This window comes from Centruroides sculpturatus, unplaced genomic scaffold (assembly GCF_000671375.1).
Source record: "Centruroides sculpturatus isolate CEXI.00-Female unplaced genomic scaffold, Cexi_2.0 scaffold1584, whole genome shotgun sequence".
Classification (NCBI taxonomy): Eukaryota; Metazoa; Arthropoda; class Arachnida; order Scorpiones; family Buthidae; genus Centruroides; species Centruroides sculpturatus.
Genome location: NW_019385733.1, coordinates 75,309 through 101,761, shown reverse-complemented (window position 1 = coordinate 101,761; position 26,453 = coordinate 75,309). Strand labels below are relative to the sequence as shown.

The 26,453-nt window shown below is 32.9% G+C and overlaps 2 protein-coding genes across 5 annotated transcripts in view; both read left to right on the top strand.

Annotated features, from left to right (window-relative positions):
• Positions 1 to 15,437, top strand: part of LOC111641642 (toll-like receptor 6) — a 37,475-nt gene extending 22,038 nt beyond the window's left edge. The window contains exon 2 of the mRNA XM_023387844.1: positions 12,862 to 15,437. Within this exon, the coding sequence (XP_023243612.1) occupies positions 12,862 to 15,284 (2,423 nt within the window). The 3' untranslated portion in view covers positions 15,285 to 15,437. The remainder of the gene's footprint in view (positions 1 to 12,861) is intronic.
• Positions 15,438 to 15,868: 431 nt separating this feature from the next.
• On the top strand, positions 15,869 to 25,078 carry LOC111641639 (peptide transporter family 1-like). 4 transcript variants are annotated; one of them, XM_023387838.1, is made up of 20 exons: positions 15,869 to 15,930; positions 19,610 to 19,697; positions 20,475 to 20,616; positions 20,705 to 20,788; positions 20,962 to 21,061; positions 21,141 to 21,231; positions 21,295 to 21,375; positions 21,448 to 21,530; positions 21,597 to 21,680; positions 22,212 to 22,301; positions 22,411 to 22,455; positions 22,528 to 22,649; positions 22,715 to 22,796; positions 22,896 to 23,012; positions 23,087 to 23,260; positions 23,519 to 23,697; positions 24,293 to 24,410; positions 24,484 to 24,612; positions 24,684 to 24,791; positions 24,861 to 25,078. In XM_023387838.1, the coding sequence occupies exons 1-20, from the start codon at positions 15,898 to 15,900 to the stop codon at positions 25,047 to 25,049; spliced, it is 2,139 nt and encodes a 712-aa protein (XP_023243606.1). In that variant the 5' UTR covers positions 15,869 to 15,897; the 3' UTR covers positions 25,050 to 25,078. The 4 variants fall into 4 exon arrangements, with proteins under 4 accessions (XP_023243606.1, XP_023243609.1, XP_023243610.1 ...); XM_023387841.1 differs by lacking the exon at positions 15,869 to 15,930 and adding an exon at positions 15,990 to 16,078; XM_023387842.1 differs by lacking the exon at positions 15,869 to 15,930 and adding an exon at positions 16,024 to 16,078 and having other exon boundaries at positions 19,613 to 19,697.
• Positions 25,079 to 26,453: the final 1,375 nt, after the last annotated feature.

The window sequence follows — 26,453 nt, the reverse complement described above, 5'->3', positions numbered from 1 at the left end:
ATCACCTTTTTAGATTTTTACATTTTTGGACTCGAATGCTTGAAACATCGAGAAATTGAAAAACCGAGGATTTTTTTCTGTAGATATGGATGTGGATATTTGTGAGGGAGCACGAGTTGGTTCACCCGAAAACGTAATAACTCCTGTGCTTTTTGTCGAAATTTTTGAAATTTTGCAGGAAAAGCACAATGCTCTTAGGAAAGTTTGTGTTACGAAATAACTGAATTACATGTTATACATTGAATTGAGCATTGTGCTTTTTTCAATTTCAGTTCGAGTAGAGATATGGAATGAGGGAACGAAAAACATGGGCAACCTACCGAAAGGGATAGCTGTTGGAAGGTTATCTACGTGCACAGGTTTTATTTTGGCATTAGACATGTCACGAAATGCCAAGTGCAACGACGCATAACAAAGTTCTATGGAAAACGCATTTATTTCAGTATTAGAGATGTGAAAAGATCAAGCGTAACTCCGAGTGCCTTGGTCTGGGGAACCCGCGACCAACTGGCAATGTTCGGCGATTTTAATCACTCGGCCACTGCTTAGCGATTTCAATTCGAGATATTCTAATTACTTCACTTAAGTACATTTACACCAACTTTTCTACTCACAGTATCCTGTTCAATTATTATTATATATTTGAATTAAAATTTCTGCATTGTCAACTATGTATTCTGCTGATCGGCGATATAGATGTCTAGGGTTCCTTCTACGCCCTTTTACCAATATCATGAAAATATTTGGAGTGGATCCGGTAGTTCCGTGTGGCTGTATGGCAGAAGATATAACTGTTATTCCTGAAAAAATTTTCAAAGTATATTGTGATCTGGTCGAAGCATTCTTATGGTTTATGTGTCTGTGGTACACAGTTAGTTTGTGGAATATCGACATTTACTGTATGCGAGTCTTTTTATATTTCAAAGGGTTTTCATTTCTTTGGAATGTGGTATTGGTTATGGTTTCATCTTTCGCAGCGGTACATTGCAGTATTTTGAAAAGAAAGAAAATATGTCTTCATATTGTAAAAAGCAGCTACAAGGAAGAATATAAATTCTTGCAACAAATGGAAATTTATGTGTTTTGCTGCATTTTCTTGCTACTTATATTTTTTATAGGTAGCACCTTTATCACGGGTCTACTAAACTTTGCCGAATATATAAGACAAGGAAAAAGCATGACAGAAGCATTCGTATGCAATATTTATTTTACATTCGAGAGTTTCTACATAAGTGGAAATATTGGGTCAGCACTTTGCATGATTTTCTATTCTGGTTTCTTTCTAATAAAGAGGTTAATCAAATTATCCGAAGAACTTGACGAAATGAAGATAAATGATATATATTTAAAGTATAAATTACAAAGCTTTTTCGAAAAGCAAGTAGAAATTTGGCAATTTCTGAAAGAAGTTAATGAAAATTTCAAATATCTTTTACCATTAATGTATGCCTTTTTCATGCATGTATGCTGTATCATCGTGTACATCGCCATATTTGTTAAAATGGATGCAAATATAAAGGCTTATTTTTTTCTTGGATCTCCTTTTTTTCTATTAGCAGTACTTTTGTGCTGTTGGTTAGTAACGTATTTTACATCATTGGTAAGTTTGAAATTATATAATATAAAATACTCGAATTTTTTTAAATGCTGTGATGTACGCCCACCTGTGCCAAGTGGAGAAAACTACTAAACGCGGGGCTTAGTCACGTGAAGAAATTTCGATAAAATACACGTCGCCAGCGATTGTTCAGACTGCAACTCTCGATATTCAGTAATTTTCATCCAGTTGGCCACAGGTGGGCTTAATATAAGTACTAAAAATTATATTATATACTTAAATATATAAATAAATGTATGAATGGTGAGGTTAGCGCAATTAAATTGAATAATTTTGATACCGAAATATGTTAATGATATAAATTACATAATGGATTTTTTTGTCCCAGTTGTACGACGACTTTGACTCTTTCTACAGACTTTCTCCTGCGGAATTGCCATTGAAATTTAAACTGAAGGTAAAGATAACTCTGTTTATTGTATTTTTATGAAAATTGTATCGTGTTTTATTCCACGTATAACAATATAACTTTACGGTATCGTGAATAAATCCTACATTTGAAAATCTTCTATACCTCTCTGTTCGCTTGTTTGTGGCAATGCGAAACGTGGGCGATCTGCTACAGGGGGAAGCATTTTGGAAGGACTTTCGTGTTAAAAATGTCAAGAAACTAGGAAATCTCCACGTGGCCGGCATGTTGGCGAGGCGAGAATCCACGATCCATGATGAATCCACCAGTATTTGGTGGTTTCATCCACTCGACGACTAGGGGGTCTTGCCACTCTGAGTGACTTGAATTCAAATCCGGGCATACATTTTCGAGAAACTCTTATGAATTGTCTGTCTCAATTGTCTTTCACCACTACTCACGCGCCTCATTACCGTGCTGGCCACTTGGAATTTTTTGGTTTTCTTTGACGTTTGTAACGCCTGAATGTTTTTTAAGAGAAACTTGTTGTCCCTACCCGTTACCCTTAAAAGAACTTCCATAAGGTATTTCTACCTAAGCAAATCGGAAAAGTTTTGCGTTGTCATAACTTAACCTGTTCTCCTTGATGGTATTTTTCAATTTGGAAATAAAAACATGTATTTAATTTCCAGATGAATTGCTACATGAAACGATTTGGAAAAATTCCATTAGGATTATCTGTTGGTGGTTTCTTCTATGTAAAAGAAGATTTTTTCATCAAGGTTAGTACAAATTCTTACATATTTTAAACAGTAATGTGATATAAAGCACTGTTAATTACTATTTAAATGACCCTATAATCTGTCATTTATCTTATTCGGTAATGATTGAAAGACAAAATTATTCAGATGCATAATATCTCGTTTTTCTTAAAGACTATAACTGTTTAATTGCTATTATTGCACAGTAGAAGCCCCACATTTGCATACGATTTATTCCAGCTTTTGTTTCTGCAATTATTTTTTTCTTTTAAGGAAGATAAATTTGCAGATATTTTCCAAAAATATATGTTAGACCACAGGATGGCTAAGGCTGTTATGGCCTGTGCCTACCACTCTGGGAGTACTGGGATAAAATCCAAGCATTACAAATCCCTAGGAATTTTTGCGATCAGTCCAAGATATGTGCGATCTCGTCCCTCACCACTTATCACTTACTTTCGGGACTGGTTGAACGCACCACTAATATGGAATTTAACAGAAATTTAAAACAATGTAGTGTCAGATTGTTTGGATTGAAGAGATAGAACAAAGCAATACTTGTACGATCTGTCAAGAAAAAGTGTTTACCTAGAGGATTGTCTATGCAAAACTAGCCTTTGTTTAGGCGTTAAACCCAAGTTCAACTCGACGTGTACAGTACGTTGGTCAGGCGCGAAACCACAACAGTGTTCAATGGTTTTGTCTATTGAGTACTAGCGGGCCTTACTTTGTTATGTAAACTGTATCGAGGAGCCTCGTTACTCGAAACCCTTTAATAATTAAATTAAACTTTTTACTATTTTAACAGGTATTCAACGCATTGTATTCCATCTTTAATACATTAATGGATTTGAGCGGTGTAATGGAAAAGGAATCCAAATGTACTTCGCATGCACTTAACAGCGCAAATGGAAAGAATTCTACAATTATTTAAATCTTGACGAATACGAATAAATAAAACAACACGATTACAATAAGCTTGACTTAGTAATCAAGCTTTCCTAGTTGAGCTCTGTAAACTCTTATGAATTAAACTCTGTTAAATTATATTCTAAACAACCATGCAAGTTAGATTCGATATAGAATATTAAATAACAACTCCATATGTATGCTGGTATAAACGTGACTATTCTTTAATATAATGCGAATGTAAAAAAGATGCACTCTATAGTGACTTCTCTGTTATAGTTTAGTGGAACTTCTCATAGTTTTTTTTATATTTTAAACTTATAGAAAATATTATATAGTATAGTTTATGTTTCTAGATTTTCAGTATTTTCAATTGTAATTTAGCGTTATATTTACATATATATAATTACTTGTCCTGACTGACTGACTGAATGACTGAGTCACTGATTCATCATCGCCCAGTGCAAACCGCTGAACCTAAAGAGGAGAAATTTGGTACACAGTTAGGGTACGTCCTGACAACGCACACTAAGAAGGGATTTTTCGAAATTCCCCGCGGAGGAACAGAGAGAGGATTAAGAGCCTGTACACACTAGGCGTTTTTCAACGCGCGTTTAACGCCGAGCTAACGCGCGTTAGCTCGGCATTATTCTCGGCCGTAGGTGTTATGTAACAATTACTATTGTTGTTGAAATACTGAATATAAATGGGGTTTGCTTGCAAAACTCCGGCGGGTGAAGTTGCGGGTAACAGCTAGTATATTTATATATGCATTGCTTATATATGTTTTCAATTAATCACATGCTGTAAACTGTCATTTTTAGTAGGCTATATTTGAAATGTATTTAAATTTGTTACTTAGTATTAGAAACAATTATTATTGTAAATTACATAAGTTGTCATTTAATACGTTGTTGATATACAGTAAATTTCATGGATATGTCCCTGTAGGTTTATACTCTCTTCTTAATGTAAATATTCAATTCAATGTATCTACTTAATCGCGCCAATCTTGTACACGGTATCATTTATTGTATGTTATTCCAGCTGTTTTCATTTTTTGTAACTTTGTCTATTTCAATCTTTGCGATGCAGGCGTCATGAGCCCTCTTCTTCATTCTACCCCATCCTCATCCCTTACCCTTCATCACTCTCCCTCTTCCTTCTGAACTTTTCCAACCTCCAGGTTATACCTTTGAGTGATACCTGGAGGACTCCCCTCTTCTTTTAATAATAATAATAATAATAATACCCTCTTCCTGGCGCTGAAACAATGCGTTTGGCGGTCTCTGTTTATATCAGACACAACATATTAGTAAAATTAACGGTTTTACATTTTTACAATAGTCAATAATTTTTAAATAAAAATATGATAACAGATGGCGCAACCTAATGTTTCCGGAAAAAGTTAATTAACCCTTTCTCCTTGATGGAATTTTTTAATTTGGAAATAAAAACATGTATTTAATTTCCAGATGAATTGCTACATGAAACGATTTGGAAAAATTCCATTAGGATTATCTGTTGGTGGTTTCTTCTATATAAAAGAAGATTTTTTCATCAAGGTTAGTACAAATTCTTACATGTTTTAAACAGTAATGTGATATAATACTGTTAATTACTATTTAAATGATTCTATAATCTGACATTTATCTCATTCGGTAATGATTCAAAGACAAAATTAATCAGATGCATAATATCTCGTTTCTCTTAAACACTAGAACTGTTTAATTGCTATTATTGCACAGTAGAAGCCCGACATTTGCATATCATTTATTCTATCTTTTGTTTCTGCAATTATTTTTTTATTTTAATAAAAATAAATTTACAAATATTTCCAAAAATATGTTAGACTACAGGATGGCTAAGGCTATTATGGCATGTGCCTACCACTCTGGGAGTACTGGGATAAAATCCAAGCATTACAAATTCCTATGAATTTTTGCGATCAGTCCAAGATATGTGCGATCTCGTCCCTCACCACTTATCACTTACTTTCGGGACTGGTTGAACCCACCACTAATATGGAATTTAACAGAATTTTAAAACAATGTAGTGTCAGATTGTTTGGATTAAAGAGATAGAACAAAGCAATACTTAAACGATCTGTCAAGAAAAATGTGCTTGCCTAGAGGAGGTTGTCTATGCAAAACTAGCCTCTGTTTAAGCGTTAAACACGCGAAAAACCCAAGTTGAACTCAACGTGTACAGTACGTTGGTCAGGCGCGAAACCACGACAGTGTTCACTGGTTTTGTCCATTGACTACTAGCGAGCCTTACTTTGTTATGTAAACTGTATCGAGGATCCTTGTTACTTGAAACCCTTTAATAATTAAATTAAACTTTTTACTATTTTAACAGGTATTCAACGCATTGTATTCCATCTTTAATACATTAATGAATTTGAGCGGTGTAATGGAAAAGGAATCCAAATGTACTTCGCATGCACTTAACAGTGCAAATGGAAAAAATTCTACAATTACATAAATCTTGATGAATACGAATAAATGAAACAACACGATTACAATAAGCTTGACTTAGTAATCAAGCTTTCCTAGTTGAGCTCTGTAAACTCTTATGAATTAAACTCTGTTAAATTATATTCTAAACAACCATGCAAGTTAGATTCGATGTAGAATATTAAATAGCAACTTTTTATGTATGCTGGCGTAAACGTAACTATTCTTTAATATAATGCGGATGTAAAAAAGATGCACTCTATAGTGACTTCTCTGTTATTGTTTAGTGCAGTGTTTTTCAACCTTCTTGAATACGCAACCCCTTTACAGGTTAAAAAATTCTGGCGACCCTCCCAAGGCCATATTAAAACTATATCAGTAATTTTAAAAACTACGTATTTAATTTTGTTTCTGTTGAGAGACCTAAATATCGATCGAAAAACTAATTGTACTGTAAAATACAGGCACAGCCTTCTCACTGAAATTGTAGGCCTTTTTATTGTAGTGTAGGACCTACAAACACTTGACTTTTTCTTTTACCCGCGACCCCGTGTAAGTTTTTGCGACCTCCTGGGGGTCGCGACCCACAGGTTGAAAAACACTGGTTTAGTGGAACTGCTCATATTTTCTTCTATATTTTAAACTTATGAAAAATATTATATAGTATAGTTTATGTTTCTAGATTTTCAGTATTTTCAATTGTAATTTATCATTATATCTACATATATATATAATTATTTGTTCTGACTGAATGACTGAATGACTGAGTCACTGATTCATCATCGCCCAGAGCAAACCGCTGAACCGAAAGAGGTGAAATTTGGTACACAGTTAGGGTGCGACTATGCAGACGCGAATTTAGAGCGAGCGAGAGGTTGCGAGCTATTTAGTTTTCGCAAAGGAAAACCTTGCAAAAACGAGAAGCGAGAAATAACGCTGGCGAGAGCGAATTTCTGGTTCTCGCACATATCTGACAGGTTTTGATATTTATCGCTTCTCGCCTCTTCTTGCCACATTCTCGCTCTCTCGGAAAATTCGTTCGCTCGCGTCTGCATAGTCGCACCCTTAGGGTACGTCACGAAAACGCACACTAAGAAGAGACTTTCAGAAATTCCCTTGCGGAGGGAGAGGAAGAGCATTAAGGCTTAACCGGAAGTACTGCTTCTACTGTACTATTTTAGATGTGATTTTTTGTTTTGGATTACATTTAGTCTTCATTGAGTACTTAGGTGTATTAAATTGATAACATTTCAAACATTGTTATAAATATTTTTATCTATTTCGATTTTTAAAATGTTCGAACCGTTTTAAATTCGAATTTGTTATTGCATATTAGTTCGATTATAAAACGATTGTAAACGTTCCACAAAATTAATCAAATTGAAAGCAGTTCGTTTGATTCCCAGCAATTCTCATTATTCTCGGCGGTAGGTGTTATGTAACAATTACTATTGTTGTTGAAATACTAAATATAAATAGGGTTCGCTTGCAAAACACTGGCGGGCGAAGTTGCGGGTAACAGCTAGTATATTTATATATGCATTGCTTATGTTTTCAATTAATCACGTGCTGTAAACTGTCATTTTTAGTGGGCTATATATGAAATGTATTTAAATTTGTTACTTAGTATTAGAAACAATTATTATTGTAAATTACATAAGTTGTCATTTAATACGTTGTTGATATACAGTAAATTTCACGGTAGAACAACGTACTTTATTAATTGTGAAAGAACTAACAAATTACACGTAGTGTTTTTTGATTGTTTAAGTACATATCAGCATGACTTAAATATTATATTTCTAAAAATTTTGATCAGTACGATGTACTTTTTTCATAGAAATACTCATCGTGACAGACACTTTTAGAGTAATTTTACTAGTAAATACAACTACACTGCTAGCCAATAGCACTGCTACATCATAGTAAAATTATGTTTATTGTACACATACAGTATAATGGGAGTAAGCCATAATTAAATTGACAAAGGTACAGAACACCACGTTGTACCTTTCAAATTTTGCGTTGAAGATAGCACGCGAATTTTATGTTGCGTGCTAACTTTATTGTTTAGCAATTTTAATGACAAGCAGTGTACATAAAAACTGAGTTTATTACGTGAAATTAAAAAAGTAACTGTACAAAAAGTGATAAGATTGAAAGCAGTTAGATGAATTGATTTCACTACATAATAAAATCAAATCGTTGTACAAATCTACAAAAGGTGTAAATTGAATGTTCAACTATAAACACAAAACTTATATTAGTTGTTACTTCACTAATAGACTAGTGTTATTTTGAATACTAATATGAAAACGACATGTGTGTCGGTCAAAATTTACTAACTTTTCATCACCGTATTATTATTACTACTTTTGTATTGCAAATTATATAGAGTAAAAGTAAAATATCTTAGTGTCTTGAAACTGTTTAGGATGTTGTCGTAAGATGTTGTAGACGAAGTTTCACTTATAAATAAAATTGGTTAAATACTTAAATAATGTTTTATCTTTTGCTTGATGTTTTTATTATTTACTAATCGCTAAACACTTAAAATATGATATCCGATTACGTGTTTTCTTATGTATGGAAGTTAGTGTATACCTTTGTGTATGGAAGAATGATTTTGATTACTTTCCTTGAAGCTTAATAACTCTTAAGCTATTTTTGTCCGAATTTCTAAAATTCTGCAGAGCGGTTTTCTGATTTGGGAGATTCATGCTATTGTATTTTGTTAATTAAAACAGTTGACGTTGTCGGTTTGGATGACTAGGAGTTTACGAAAATACGCAAATCGTACGATGGCGGATTCCGGTCAGGAACTGACACCAGTTAGGATAATTATACGCATCCTAACTCGCGATTCGTAACACTATTTAAATATTAGCAAGTCTCGTTAAACAATCGAATAGGGAGGGAGGACGCGTTGGGTAAGTCGGTAGATGTCTTTCGCTCGAATAAAACAGGTTGACGGATTAACAGATAACAAAATACTTTAATATATATCTAAATCTAGAGAATACATTATTCTTATACAATAAGAGGCGATTATATACACAGGTAAATAAAATCAGACGACATAGTTCCTTATGCAGCTCACGATACCTGTGCTTGCTGATCTATGTCCTAATTTCAGTGTAGAGAGAGATTTTACATCAATTTCTAATAAAATATCTTAGAGAGCACTTGTCGGTATATATAGCAAAAATAATATTATCAAAAAGAATAATATTAAACACAATTTCATGATATTTTTAAGAAAGCTTATTTGGGGCACGACTTCTTTCTCTGTATACACCCAAGATACAAATATAATAAAATTTGTTTTCCATTGTTTCTTGCTTTCCTATCAACTTTTGTATCTAAAATGGAAAAACAAAACATTATTTATATATTGTATATAGTATTTTTGAAATCTTATACAGGTAAAGTTCAACATATATAAGATAACAGCAACATTATTTAATGTTTTCTGAGAATCTTATAAATATATGATATACACTAACCTCACAGTTTAGAATGTTCAGTTTGCTGCCGCTTTTCCCGTTTGCAGTTCCGCACCCATTTTGCTTTTTTCCGCTTATCTGCAAGAAATCTAAATAATCGAACATCTGTAGATTTTCTCTTACAATTTCGTGTCACACAATAACCCAGTCTTTAAATTAAATTAAAAGTACTTATATATATAATATAGACGATTCACGCAGGAACCACACGNATATATTGTATATAGTATTTTTGGAATCTTATACAGGTAAAGTTCTGCATATATATAAGATAACAGCAACATTATTTAATGTTTTCTGAGAATCTTATAAATATATGATATACACTAACCTCAGACAGTTTAGAATGTTCAGTTTGCTGCCGCTTTTCCCGTTTGCAGTTCCGCCCCCATTTTGCTTTCTTCCGCTTATCTGCAAGAAATCTAAATAATCGAACGTCTGTAGATTTTCTCTTACAATTTCGTGCCACACAATAACCCAGTCTTTAAATTAAATTAAAAGTACTTATATATATAATATAGACGATTCACGCAGGAACCACACGTGGAGTGAACTCTATCGCCCAAAATAGCCGCTGCCGCAAATAATCACTTGTTCCAACCTTTTTATTTAGACCTTGGTTTTAAATATTGCAGGAAAGTTAAATGTGTTTATATCTACAATAAAATACATAGTAATATATCTTCCTTGCTTCTAACAACGCAGTTTTAGGTAGGCTTGTTTCTCTTCGTACCAACGGTCGCGTTGCCTTATATCTAATTTTTAAATCCCTTGGCCAACTAATTCGAAGCTGGGCTATTTAACGGGTGCGTTTCGGTTGGCATACCTGTCTCGATTTGTTCGGGACAACTCGCTAACCAACCCTTTCCTGAAAACTTGCCCCCCGACAATTGAAAACTTGACTAACTTGTAAGTATTTCGTCACACGATAGGCCTCCTTGACACCTCCCTCGTGAAGGACCTAACTGAACTCTATCAAGTCTGTTTGATACATTCTTATAACTTCTATTAGTCAATTCACAACAATTCTAAATGTAGAAGAGATGAATAAGTCCTTTCAAATTATCAGTCAGTCGGAATCAGCAACTTCCTCACTTAAAAATGACAGATTTCCTCTTTCCATGTTAAAGTATAGTAACATAAAATAATATAATTGTTTAGTTATTTTGTAAAACATTTTATTTATTTTATATTTTCTTAATTAAAATAATTTAATTTTTCTAAATAAGATATTATAGAATAAATAAAATTTTTACAGAATTACTGAACAATTATTATTAATTTTTATTCCTTAAAAAATTAAAAAGAACAGCTTTAATTATTGTAAATTAATTGCGTGATTAATATGACAAGTAAGGTTCTTCAGGATATGAAATTCATTTAATATTTTCTGCGAATATTAATTATAATAAAGGAATATATATAAAAATTCATTATATAATCGACATTATTATATAACTTACTTTTAACGTTTTATAATTACTAAATTTTAAAAAATATGCAATGATTTTTTCAATGCTCTTTACTCAAATTAGGTAGTGAATTACCCCCGTACATCATACTTTTCCTGTTAAATCAGTCTTGTCGGTCATCTATCTAATTCCTTTCGGGGTATAACATGGAATTAAAATCCCGTGACGTTCGGTCTAGACCGGAAGTTCGTACATAGTTAGTTAGTCGGAGCCTCCTGCCCCTGAGCTTCCGATATCTGGTCTCGACTTTCATTCATTTAGCACCATTTTCAAAAACCTCTTGTTGGTTGTGACGTAAAAGATCTCGTGATATGTTGTGACGTTCCAGTACCACATGATATAAATAATAACGTGAGGTGGAATAGCACGTCACTCTATATCACGTGATAAGGCGTACAATCACTTCAGACCTATGTTTGACCGGTCCAGATAATGTCGATATTATTAATGGACAATACTTTGGTATGTCGATTGTGGAGAACGTTTATTCTTTCTTTGTAACATTTCATCTTCAGAAACGAATAGTCGCCATCCATTATCATATTTTATTTTTAAAAACTTTTCATATTTTTAACTGTTATAAAACGGCAAAAAGCTTAATTTTGATAAATGGGATGGGTTGCATTAAAGATTATAAAAGATAATAACGAGTAAAATGGTCATAGACTCCAATCCTAGTGGAGATACACACGTTTTCCTTTATATCCCTACCCCATCGATCTTTAATCACCAATATTTAATATCATTAATCTTCCTAATATTCAAACCTCCCTGCAAAATTTCAGAACTTGTCGACAAAAAGTACGAGAGTTATTAAGGTTCAAACAGGGTAATCAAAATCGTGTCCCCCCGCGAACACACAGACACTAACATTCATACACAAAGAAATTACCCACGAAGTATTTTGCATTTCAATGTGTTAAAAGTCCCAAAAATTTAAAAATTTTGGGATCATTTTTTGACCGATCGTCATATTTTCCCTCTTTTATACAAGTTTATAACAGCGGGGAAAGTAAAAAAGAAACGTGTTGTTGATTGGGTGTTTGTCACAACATTGTTCTCTTTGTGTTACATCTTCATTTTTATTGTACTTTTGTGCTCTTTTTCCTTTGAATCATTGGGCAGCAATACTTTTATATTTGTTAGAAATCATACACTTGTAAAATGTTTTCAGTTTTATAAGTGCAAAGTATAATTAGAACACAAAGTACAATGAAAAGGGAAGAAATTAAGATGATAAATGTAAATATAGAATCGAAATAAAATGAAAAATTACAGCAGAAAAAAATTAGAAAATGAAAGTCATAACTATTTTAAACGAGGAAATTAGAAAAACAATTAATAAATAAGACGTGTCTTTTATATCACACTTCCAACTTTATGTGGCAATTAAAATCTATAATTGACAATTGACAGGGAATATAAAAACATTCAACTACGTGCACAATTGTGACATACACAACGTGTAGTCTAAGTGTATATATAGAATATGTGTATATAATAAACCTCTACAATAAAAATGGATTAGACATATTATAAATCTCAGAATACTTATTTAATAATAATCTGAACTGTCGGTTATATCAGCGAAACGAAATCAAGGAAATTAATCAAATATAATGTCATCATTCTCTTCGATAAAAATAAGAAATAATGAGTCATTATCAGTAATTAACTCGATTTAGCAGTCAATCCACAATAAGTGACGGTTGTAACCACAAATGCTGGTGTATTCCGCAAAGACTCGCATCTCACTTAAATAGAAGAAACGACGAAACTCTGAGAAGAAAAGATGAGGTTGGTAATCCTTTTTACATTCCTATTTTCGCTAGTAAACTGCTGCCAACATTTTTGGAATCAATGGGGAAATTCTTCTTGTAAATCGCCAATATACAAATGTCGTAGATTTGGAGAATTTCATTTTATGAATGGTTTAGAAACAATACATGTTCGGGAGAAAACGAAAAATAATTCTTGTATATCGACTGCCGATAGGTGTTATACATCAAATAGACATTCCTCTGTGGAAATTCTCAATAATTCGTTATCTGTCACTTGCAGTGACGAAGAAACCATCGATTTTCGTTTGATGCGTTGTTTAAATGTTAAACACGTTAAAAATTTAGAATTTATCGATTGTTACTTGGCGAAATTTGCAGTCGAAAGATTCGCTTCGAATTACGCCATCGAGAAAATCGTCATAAAATACACGAGTGAGACGTTGAATTTCGAAAGTGCATCATTTATTAATATGTCGTCTCTGAAATATTTACAGATTGAAGGCGTAAGAACTTTCGGCATATTCAATTTGAGTTTTTACAACGATTCTTCTCTGATTTCTTTGAAAATCACAGATTATAACTTTACGTCGTTTCCGCGTAAACCATTCCAACAATTGAAGAATCTTGCTAAATTACAATTGAACGATGGTAAATTAAAGGCTTTGCCAGAAGAACTCTTTCATGGTCTTTATAACTTGAAAACCCTCGATTTAAGTAATAACTTAATTGAATCCGTTCATCCTTTAGTCTTTCGACATCTCACTTTATTGGAACAGTTGAGTTTGGAAGGAAACCCAATAATAAGTTTACCCGAAGACTTGTTGAAAGGTCTTTCGAATTTACGAATACTTTCTATTTCTGGAAATTTTTTTCGATTGCGCTCTGTATTTTTGAAGGGACTCGACAATCTGACAGAATTTCGCGCTTCTAATTTTGCTTTACTTCGAATCGAAGAAGATTTCTTTTCCCATTCCATGAACTTAAGAAAGGTTGACTTCAATTCGAACCAAGTTCTGCATCTTCCATCCAATCTTCTCAAAAATAATAAAAATCTGGAAGTTTTTCATTGCGAGAAGAATAAATTATCGACACTACCGAATGGAATTTTTGACGGACCTTCCAACTTGAAAGAAATCAGTATGAAAGGAAATGTTCTAGAAAATATTCCAGAGAATTCTTTTCAACGTTTGTCGAATCTGGAAGAACTAGATTTAACATATAATCGCTTGACATTTTTACCTAAAAACATTTTTCTTCCAACGAATAATTTACGAATTCTCCGTCTTTCTCATAACAATTTCAGTAAAATTTCTTTCGACTTCAACAATAAACTCGAAGAACTCTATTTAGAGAAAGCGGGTTTGACGGAATGGCCGAATTTAAATTGGACAAAATACAATTTGACTTATATTGATTTTACAGGGAATATTTTCGAAACTGTCAAATTGCCTATTTACACTCCTAACAGCTTAATGATCGACTTTTATTTCTGTCACATAAAAACAATTTACATCGATGAATGGAAATACGGATTTAACCGACCCACTTATGAATTACGGTTTAACCCAATAACTTGTGATGGAGAACTTTTGCATTTCATCAGTACTGTTCAATCGAATTTAGAAATTTCATTACAAATTTTTCCGGATGTAAAAGACATGAAATGTCACGGAGAAGAAAGAAAATTGCTGGAATATACGCAATTCTACGTCATTAGAAGCCATTGTCCACAAAACTGCCAATGCTTCTCGGAAAACGACGAGCTCAGAGTCGATTGTAATAGAAAGGGAATAAAGAAAATACCCGAATTTCTGATCGAAAATGCGACAATCGTCGACTTGAGTAATAATTACATAAATGAATTGTCGACTGTGGATTATGGAACGTGGAGCAAAGTCACCCGTCTGCACCTCAGCAACAATTCTCTATTGCATTTTCCGGATTCTGTTCTTTTGCCAAACATCAAATTTCTTTGGTTGAACGGAAACCGGTTAACCGAATTGCCTTCCGGATTAATGAATCTGATCGACGTCTCCGCTGAATTCACGGTGTACTTATCGAGAAACGATTGGATCTGTGATTGCCATTCGCGATTTACTAAAGACTGGTTGCTTCGAAACAAAAGGAAGATTGCAGATTTCTCCCATGTTTTATGCACGAAAAATTCGTCTTTTCCGTTCTTTACGGAAATTGTTTCTGGTGATCGATGCACACAAATTTCTGAAGACAATTTGATGTCGTCAGTAAATGGTTCGGACGCAGTTAATTCTGTTTTCTGGTGGAGAATCGCAGTTGCCGTTCTTGCTTTTCTACTGTTATTCAGTTGGATTATTCTTGCTTCCTTTGTTTATTGTCGTAAAAAAGAAAATGTCGATAAAGTGCTAGAGCCAAAGGAAGAAGAAGTGATTTATTACAATGTTTACAACTGACAATTCCTGTAATTACGGCAATTCAAATGCATCGACTTTGTACGCTTTAATGAATAATTTTCCACAAATTGTTGTTAATTTGTATTTGTTTATGCTCAAGTTAATTATGTATACTTCAAATATGCTGTACTTTGTTATTGAATTTTTATTATTAATTAGACAATAAAATGTTTATTAATTATATAATCAATTTGTGAATTTCACACAAAGCGAATACTGAATTTAAATAATTAAACAGTTTCGTTTAATTATTCAAATTCAGTATGTATGTTTGATACTCCCTTTTTAGCTTAATAACTCCTATGCTTTTTGTCGGAAACGTCTGAAATTTTGCATGAAAGTTTACTTATTAGGGAGATTAATACTGTTAAATTTTAGTGGTTGAAGATCGAAAAAGTAAGGAAATAATATGGGTTGTGTTTATTTCCATTCGGGTCAAGTTTAAAGAAGATTTTACTCGTTATCACTTACAATTTTTTTCATAAAACTCATTCCTACCCTAAAATTAAGATTTCTGCCTTATTATACTTTAAAAATATAAAAAACGATAACAGATGGCGCCACCAAACTTTTAAATGTTGCCGGGAAAGTTGAGCAACTCGTTGCTGGTATAATGATGTTTAATAACTTAGAAGCGAAAGTAATGGTAATTTGTTAATTTACTTTATTTTTAAAATATTTAAAATATTTTAAATTCTAAAATATTTTTGAATGTTCGAACTGAAATTTTCAAAATGGCTCTTCGGAAAAATAAGAATAAATTCGTCTGTATCTAAACTTCATGGAGTATGAAGGTATATTTTGATGCTATCATTTACAATATATTTTTATGTGCATAAATATAGTACTGGTGGTATCTTAGAATTGTTAAAATAATATTTTCTAAACCTATAAAACTTCGTTGTATTGTCACTATCAGACATGGAAACCTGAATCGAATGAAAGGAAGGGCGTCAATACCGAATACAGATAATGTTTCCTGTTATAGTAGAACCTGTGTCATCCTTCTGTCATCGATCTTCATAATATATATGAAGATAGATGAATACTAAATTCTCTTACCGATACAGAAAAATGATTTTCCAATCCACAATCAATACACAGTCCTATGCATACGGTATTGTATAGTACAATCAACTAATATTTATTAAATACACAGTGTAGTATTTATATGCACTATAGGCTAGTAAACAATACAGTAATACCAGCTTACATACAGTAAATTTCGTACACCGTGTATTTGATTATGACAATCGAGAGAAAAAACAGTACTCTACTCCGTAGTGTTAATCGACGTGATTAATATTTTTATCAGATAAAGAAACATAGAAATCTATAAATTTTATTAATTAATACAGTTAATTAATAGTATGATACACAACATTTTAAAAATATTAGTTATACTACAAAAGCTTTTTATGCCCCGATCGTGTCGCCCTACTACGGCGAAAGTAAGAAACATTTCTAATATTAAAACATACGCAACGTTTTATATGCGCATATGCTAATACTAATAATGTTTCTTAATTTGACCGTAATGAGGCGATACCGTCGGGGCTCTCAATAATTTTTTTTTTTTTTAATTTAAAAATTATAGAGTTGAACCTCCAATAAAGACCACCTCTAAATGGCACCCATTTTCTCAAGTACGTTACAAAAATTCATATAAAATAACTTCTAAACAGCTGAGTCTCTCGACAATGGCTACTTTTTATGTTTCGTCAGTGACATTTATTCAAAGATTTGACTGTATTTACAATATATGTGAGACATCGCTTTACCGCTGCTACTTTATAATCCCCGTTTTTACAAATTTCCAGGAAACGAACTCGATTAATGACACAATATACGGGTAATACGGTATCCGCGACACTTGCTTAAGGTGTTGATTTATTTATAACTGTATCGCGTGTAAAATACTCTTAAATATAAGATAAGCACCATAAAAGGTGTTAAATACCAGACAGTTGCGGATAAGAAGCGCGGCGTTATAACGAGGGTAGCGATAATTTTAAATACACCAGATTTCCGATACGCAATTAAAATTTGCGTTATAAGCGAGGACAGACGTAAATCGAAGTTATACATATTTTTACCCCCTTTCTACGCTCGAAACTTACTACTTAACAAGCGCATACCGTAAATAATTACCTGGATAAAGCGTGCAAAAGGTAAACAACACGACCGAATGGCCATAGAGTAAGCGCTCTAAACACTTCTTCCGTCGGCCAAATTTGCCTGGAATTAACGAAAAAACGCTGTTAGGAGTGTAAATTTTCGATGTGAAAACAATTTACCGCATTCGAGTGAGGAAATTGCAGATTTCTGCTGTCATTTCGTAGTCATGTCCTTAGTTAATGGAGCAGAAAGGAAGGTAAGTCAATCGTCTAGAAATATGCAGTAATGGAATTGATCTGATCGGTTTCCACAGGTTCACGAATGACAAAGACAAAGAATAACACCCCCTTAACCTTGCCAGTACGGTCCTCTACGTCCATTATAGATTTTAATCGCGTGGAAAACTAGTGTCACCCCGTTATAACCCGAGTAAATTGGACAATTCGGAACACGACTAGCAGTCCTACCAGTTTTACTTGCCACTTCCTGTTACTTTTCTCGTCGTCTGTGTTACGTTACTCGTTACTTACCGTTAACTTGCGATTAAAATTGGCATTTTTAGTGCAATAGATTGCGTAACGAACCGACAGAAAATTGCTCTACATTAATTCAATTCGCCTTGTATAGGGTCGTTGTCACTATGACCTCTAAATAGCGCACCCGACAACGTACCTTAAACTAACTCGTCACCTTGATCATACAAGATGGAAATTCAGGTAAGAATACACCTTTGTGACCTATCCTCCCTCCTATTTAAGTTTAGTTACGCAGAACTTTCTATATTTTTAATTCGAAAAAACCTAGTATATGTGTAGAGTAAGCGAATGTTTACGCAGCCGTAACGTAATTTTGTGACGCTTTATTGTTATATTTATCTCTAAAAATTACAACAGTCGTAACCTTAATGCGGTAAACTGGCTGTGAAATGCTTTACAAACGTACTAGTTACGATAAATGTAAAAACTTTTATGACTATTTCCCGAAATTGCGGTTAAAAATTCATACTTTTAGTGAAGTTTCTTGCTTAAATTTACCATTTCTAGTGAAATTTCTTGCTTAAATTTACCATTTCTAGTGAAATTTCTTGCTTAAATTTACCATTTCTAGTGAAATTTCTTGCTTAAATTTACCATTTCTAGTGAAATTTCTTACTATTATTTACTCATTTTTAGTTAATTTTTTACAAAAATTTATCGTATTTAATGAAATTTAATACTAAAATATACCTTTGTAGTCATAAAAATCGTCATAAAATCAAATTTTTTCACTAAAAATGGCATATTTTAGGGACAAACTTCAAAGTTTTCTGAGTAACGTCAATTTGCTGTTTGTTTCTAATTTAAAAAAACTCTTGTTTTATATAAAAACACGATTTATTTTTTATTTAGAAATGTATTTTCGCGTTATATAACGATCTACTTTTTTATAAAAAAATCAATTTAATTATTAAAAAAAACTCGAGTTTTGTACTCGAATTCTACTTTTTTTCAGTTCCTCGCTGTTCGTATGCAAAAGTATAGAACATGTTTGACTTGTAAGAAAGGCGGTTTTTGTGTTTATTGAGGGCAGAATAAAATAAAATGAATATTTTTCTCGATAGCGCAGGAACTAATTTAAAGATTTCAGGGTGGAAAATGATGTCAAATATTTAAAATTCGAAAGGAGGACCAAAGTATCATTCCTGAGCTACATACAAAGTGGTAGAAAGGGCTGCATAAATGACTTTGCTCTGCTTTCTATCCAGAAAATGCCAATTTTTTTAGTTAAAAACAATTCTAATATTTAAACAATAGTATCAAGACGTTTATAGTTTATAAATTATATATAACTATAGAGATAATAGGATTTATAACATTATTTTAAGTTATATATACTTTTAAAAGTGTGTAGTTTGCTTCTAAAATATTATTTTTAATATATTTGACATGAAAATTAAACTTTAGAAAGGGAGAAGTTCGTTTTAAAGCGTAAACTTCGTATGCAAATTAGTTTCGCGCGTTATTTTATATGTTTCGTGGTAAGATAACTTATGGATTTTAATTAAATTTTATTTTTCTATCGTAGTTTATAATAAAATTTAAGTTTTTCTGATGCTCCCCGCATTATTTCACGTTATAATTTTGAAATTAACGAATGAAAATGTGATTATTTCGTATACAATGCTACAAATTAACGAATTATCTTGTTATTTTTTGTATAAATTTCAGCAGGAAGTCAAAGAAAAGTATCCAAAGTCAGTTTTTTTTATCATCGGCAACGAGTTTTGCGAAAGATTCTCTTATTATGGCATGAGAGGTGAGTTGACATTTTCACAAATATCATAAATTATCTGGTTATTAATTAATTGTCTTTCGTCATAATGTAACCTTGACGATTCCTTATCTTATATCGAGGTGTTACGTAATGCCATTTATACTAATTGCCTTTAACCGCTTTTCTCCGTCCGTAAATATGTTTATTTGAAAAATGCCCTACACAATTACAGGCCAACGTTAAAATCAACTTCCATCCCTTAAAAATTAAAATTTTTCCATAGAAACTCAAAAATTTTACATATTCAACACCGGATAATTGACGCTCTAAAGTCTTCGACCTTAAATCGAAGATAAACATCGGACTTTGACGTTAAACCGGGATAAAATTTTAAAAAAATTGTATTGAAGTAATATTAAATTATATGTAGGTCTAAGTGTTTTTAATTCGTGTGATTGCAACCGTTAAATAATTAAAATGCAAGCGATCGACTGTTTTCGGGTCATTCCCATTTACCAGAGTTATAAACGTGTTTTGTTTTATTTTTTCCATTGTGGCAATACTATTATGAAATTAATATATTCATTGTCTTACTATAAATTATACTATAAACAATTGTAATGTCCTCTGTCAACTCGGGTTAGCAGAGGATATAACAATTTTCTCAAGTAAAATTAAATTTTGTTTTACGTCCCTCTACCGAAATGGGAACAAAAGGAGGGATGATTTGCTTTAACCCAAGCTAAAGCAAACCTATTAGAAATAAAATTATAATTTTTTCTCTCCTAATCCTTTATTAAAAGTTTGCAAATGTTTCAGCCGTGTTGACCCTATTTCTGACGCAGATTCTTCTGTATAGTGAAGACACGGCTACTGTCATTTTCCATGGATTTGCTATGGGATGTTACTTTACACCATTGTTTGGTGCGTTGGTGGCCGATGTTCTCCTCGGAAAATTCAAGTAAGCGATTATTTTATAAATTAATACACTAAAAATATGTTCTTTTGTTCGACCGTTATTCCTAATTTGGCTAAACTTTACATTTTAGGACAATACTTTACATATCTATACTCTATGTACTAGGAAATGTCGTCATCTCTCTAGCTTCTATACCTAATTTCATACCTATGAGGTAGGTCCATCATATACACTCAATATTTGAATTTGAATTTTCGGGTTCGTTGGAGATTTGTGTGCCCCTGAATCCAGTTAACAGTGTTCTGTTACTAAATTCAAATATTTGCCCTGTTACACTTAGTAGGTACCGAAATTGATCTGTAATTTGCATATTTTGTACTTTCTCAGGCCGTTGACCATCTTGGGACTGCTCATGATCGCAGTTGGCACTGGAGGAATTAAGCCCTGTGTTTCTGCGTTTGGTGGAGATCAGTTCAAACCGAGTCAGGTAAAGTAAAACTGCTGATGTACAGTTTATACGTGTGTAAAATGTTATTATAATTAAATAAATACTTAATTTTATAAAGGAAAAACAACTACAGAGGTTCTTCTCTCTATTTTACCTATCCATCAACGCTGGAAGCTTGTTATCCACCTTCTTAACTCCCGTTTTGAGAGGTAATATTTGTATAAATGACTATTTTACTAATTATCACATTTAAATTTGCTCTTATTTTCTAGCCGATGTACACTGCTTTGGTAATTCTACGTGTTTTCCTTTGGCTTTTGGTGTTCCTGCCATCCTCATGATCGTAGCATTAGGTTAGAATATTAAAATTTCGCTTCATAATCTCATTCTTAGTGATCACTAATTAAGTTTTCATGTTTTTACAGTTATTTTTGTCATTGGTTCCCCTATGTATAAAGTGAACCCTCCAAAGGGCAATATATTAGTGGATGTAGTCAAATGTATATCGGTAAGTGATATTTAATTGAAATATATTATAGTTACTGATCTCTTGAACAAATCGTTATCTTTATAGCATGCCCTAGTAAAGAAAAGCAAGTCGAAAAAATCAGAAGAAACTAAGAACCATTGGTTAGATTATGCTGATGATAGATTTGATGTAAGTAGATAATTAGCAACATAAGAATTTACGGAAGAATCGTTTAGAATTAGAATTAAAGATGTATAATCCTCACAGTTTGGATTACAATATGAACCTACTACAAGAATAATAGTAAATTATGAATAATGTTAAACTGGATGAGTCAATAGCCCTCAAATGGAGCCAAATCAAGTTTGGTAACTCTCTACACTTCGCTCCCTTTATTTTTATTTGTGATATACTTAAGATTCATAAAACACCAGAAAAAGAAGTATGGACTGTAAATGGACATGGTGATTATCGGTTTAACACAGAAATTTGTCCTTTGTATTTAGTTAAATGGCACCCAAACAAACCTCTTTAACATACGAGTAAAATGAACCCTCTGCCTTTCTACTGAGAATTTTGAATCGCCCGAATTCCTAATTTTGGAACATTTTACTTGATTTTGCAATTGTTACATTAAATTGCAGTATCTTAGAGATAAGAGTACGGATTTATTGAACTGCATTATTAATAATTTTGATGATGTGATTGATACTATTCCAGGCAAAGTTAATTTCTGATGTGAAAGGACTTCTGTCGGTGCTATTTCTGTACTTGCCACTTCCATTATTCTGGGCGCTTTTCGATCAGCAGGTAGTGTATAACTTAACATAATTAAAATCTAACAACTCAATGTCAATTCTTAAAATATTTACAAATTACTTCTTAGTTTTTATTCATTCGCTCTTTGTTTATCTTCCAGGGTTCGAGATGGACATTGCAAGCCACAAGATTAGATGGATATTTTGTAAAATAAATACTTCTCTTTTGTGTACTTTCTAATGTTTAATGTTTACACAATGTTTCACCGTCGTTTCAGTTTGGTTATCGCATAAAACCGGATCAAATCCAAGTAGTCAATCCTCTCTTCATTATTGGATTCATACCGTTGTTCGATTACATTATATACCCATTCTTTGCTAAATTTAATTTGTTAACAAGGTAAAAACTACAAATTTTTTTATCATTTCTGCATTGGAGGGATTACGAAATATACCTTATTCTAGGCCACTTCAGAGGATCACAGTTGGAGGTTTATTAGCTGCTTCTTCGTTCTTTATCGCTGGATTTCTTGAGATTTCCATCGAGGTAAGTCAATTATTTCTTTTCTTCCAATTGATTTGTCCGTAGCAATTACACTAATCCTAATTACGCATGTATTTACATCTACAATATTTTAATATTTAGCAAAATATGCCCTCCCATCCTATGGAAGGTCATACGCACTTGAATATCATCAATAATGTGCCATGTAATTTGAAAATTGCTGGAGAAGTATTTTCTACAGAATTGTCTTATAAGCAGGTGATTAATCGAAGCGGAAATTAAATTTCATAACTATTTATACAAAAAAAATATACAAAATTTTCGTTTTTTAGATGTTTAAAGCCAAAGATGTTAAATCGGACGTTGTCCATAATTTAAAAATTACCGCTGATAAATGTGAAAGCGCCGATTATAACATAGATTCAATGACGTATCGTCTACGTACATTCAATTCTCTAGAAACTATTGTTTTTAGAAGTTTTAACAATACGCTTAACGTTCAGAAGGTAAGCGTAGAAGTTCCTAATTACAGTCGACCCCCTATAACACTGTTGATAATTCCGTTTTATACGAATTCCATGTTGTATGAGTCACTTAGATTTTACAAATATGTGAGCCGTTCACAGCCCGGCACACGTATTTGTAAAATCTAAGTGACTCGTACAACATGGAATTCATATAAAACGAAATTATCAACGGTGTTACAAGGGGGTCGACTGTAAACAATTTTAAAACTTGCTTAAGATAAATTGTGTTTTGTACAGGTTAACGACTCTCTAGAACACTCTTCTGAAGGCGATTCTCAAGTTAGATTCCTATTTGATTTCGGCAACAATTCTAAAGACAATTTCACAATTAATTTGAATGGTGATAAAAAGTTTCCTGTCCCAATCACTGATAGAAATAACGGAAGCACGCATTATCTTCACGTAACTCCCGGAAAGTGAGTATAGATCTGGAGTTTTATTTAAAAATTTCAATAACAGTGTAAAGCTACGTGCCAAATTTAATACTAGCATCGATGCAACGTGTGAAAAATAAACATATTTTAAAATATTGCACGATTTTTGCGCTTATGAGTATGCATATTCAAGCCATAACCTGGAAGATATCACATTGCAATCTACGAGAATCGGTGAAGCTTTAAAATTTTATATTTTAAACACTTGCGTGTGAAAGTAGCTTATAGTTTTGATCAATCGTAATAAAATATATTCACTTTATTATTAATGTAGCTATAGTTTAATGGTATGCTCGTTGAAGCATCGAAGATCTTCAGAGCATTTGTTTCACTTTAAAACTTGAAAAACGGTTTTAGAAATGATTTTTATTCACGAAAATAGTGATTATTTCAGTTAATATGAATAAATAAAACAAACTGTATGAATATTTACATATTGCAACTATTCTGGAAGCAAGAATCATATTGCTTTGAACGATGTACCTGAAAGTCCATCACTAAAACGTTCTGAAATGTCACAACATACTTAATTTTTTAATTACTTTATACTTATACAAACTGCAATTTTATATGCCAGATATAAAGTTGAAATCGAAGGAACAACCTTTCAACCCAAAGAAGAGAATAGCGAATTCAATTTTGAAACTGGTGGAATTTACATATGTACCGCTACCATCGATAAAAATAAGAAATTAGTGAGTTTTTCACATTTTTCTATAAAATCTTTAAAAATTTACAAGATTTAAATGTATATTAATTATAATTCAGAGATGGTCATTGAGTGTTGTTGGAGAACCAAACACGAAATCCATGCTTCTACAGATTCCTCAATATACGGCCATAACCGCTGGTGAAATTATGTTTTCTATCACTGGTTTAGAATTTTCTTACTCGCAGGTTTGTTGTAGTTTTCCAGGTAATTTTTAGCTCTTACAAACAGATTGATGATAATAGTAACTATTTTTCAGGCTCCAAAAAGTATGAAGAGTGTGGTTCAAGCTGCGTGGTTACTGACTACCGCCTTTGGGAATCTCATAGTTATGATAATTGCTGAATTAGAGTTATTCGAAAGACAGGTAAGGCTATGATTAATCTATAAATATCGTAAGAAATGCACCTTTCTAATGATAATTATTACTTTTCAGTCATACGAATTCTTCATGTTTGCTTGTCTGATGATCCTGGACATGTTGATCTTCGCTTTCATGGCTTATAATTACAAATATGTGGAAGAAACCAGTGAAACAACTAGCGAAATGCTGAATGAAAAAGAAAAAGAAAAACCGGAGAAAGGCAACGTGAACGAAGGTTTCGTAGAAAATACTAAAATGTGATATCGGAACTTCCCCGTAACTACTCTAAACTATTATGTAAAATATTGTATTTTAAATAAACTTTTTTGCTCATTTGTTGTTTTATTTAAGTCGATGCTATGCATACATTAAGTAAGCATACAGTGTATGGTCCTGTACATAGCAGTCTTATCATAATCATCATCTTATTAATTAAGCGTTATATCTTATGCTCTGTTAGAAGCTCAGAAATCTTTAATTTAAGATTTCTCTAAGATATTCCTCGGTAGTCAGTTACACAGTAAAGCTAATTTAGTGATTTTTAAGAAAAAAATCCCATGTAAATTTAATTTATGAAACCCTATAAGAACGAGACGAATATCTGTAGAGTATCACGTACTACAAAACCCGCTCAGAGAGGTCATTCACTCCAGTTCGTACCACATGACATCAACAGGTTCGTGTTGCAAACCGCCCGAATTAGTAATGCCTGGTCTCGAGTTACGTGAGTAGCAATACGAATACAAGTCGACCCCCCTATAACGCTGTTGATTATTCCGTTTTATATGAAATCCATGTTGTACGAGTCACTTAGATTTTACAAATACGTGTGCCGGGCCGTGAACGGCTCACGTATTTGTAAAATCTAAGTGACTCCTACAACATGGATTTGATATAAAACGGAATAATCAACTGTGTTATAAGGGGGTCGACTGGTACGTTAAGAGTGTCACTTGTCACGAACTCGTTAAGCAAATGTCTCATTGAACGAATTGGTACAACACTTTCGCGTTGCTATACCTTGATAGCGGCATACGTATTAATACTATAAAACCGGCCACAATTTTATCCCTTATTAGCTAATGAGTCTGGCTTTTAATGGAGACGCCTACAATGGGTATGCAACGAGAAATAAAGCTCCGAATCTGTACTATTCACGAAGTCCTGATCGAATTCGAATTCGGATCCTGTTTGGCCTGAAGACTAATGTTTATCATCCTCGCTAGAGGTCGCTCTTAGAGCCAGTGATGAGGTAACACGTGCTTAAAGCATTAAGCTTTAATATCTAACTGGAACACAGCGCTCTGTTGCTAGTAGCGGCGTACTCGAAACCGGAAGTGGCTTCAGCGTAGAATAAACCGCCATATTGTAATGTTTGTTTTTCTTTTGAACTCGAAAGTAAGAAGAAGGCAAATCAAAAAACGATAAAGAAAAACAAACATTCTTTTCAATATGGCGGTTTTCTAAGTACATAATGATCCTCATAGTTATAATATGCTAATTTCATAGATACGTATATTTAACGACACGTAAGCCAGTTTCTATGCGAGATATACGAGCAAGAAAGAGAGGAAATGACGTCAGAGACACATGATATCAGCAGCCAATTACCGTGACGATTCATTCCTACGTTGTAACAAAGACGATCCTCTTAACTAACTAATA

Bases quoted from the DNA above. Each gene is read 5' to 3' on its own strand.
- LOC111641639 (XM_023387838.1), top strand. From the start codon at position 15,898: ATGATGTTTAATAACTTAGAAGCGAAAGTAATG. The intron at 19,698-20,474 runs GTGAGTTGACAT...CAAATGTTTCAG, and splicing joins CTCTTATTATGGCATGAGAG to CCGTGTTGACCCTATTTCTG. The intron at 22,456-22,527 runs GTAAAATAAATA...CCGTCGTTTCAG, and splicing joins CAAGATTAGATGGATATTTT to TTTGGTTATCGCATAAAACC.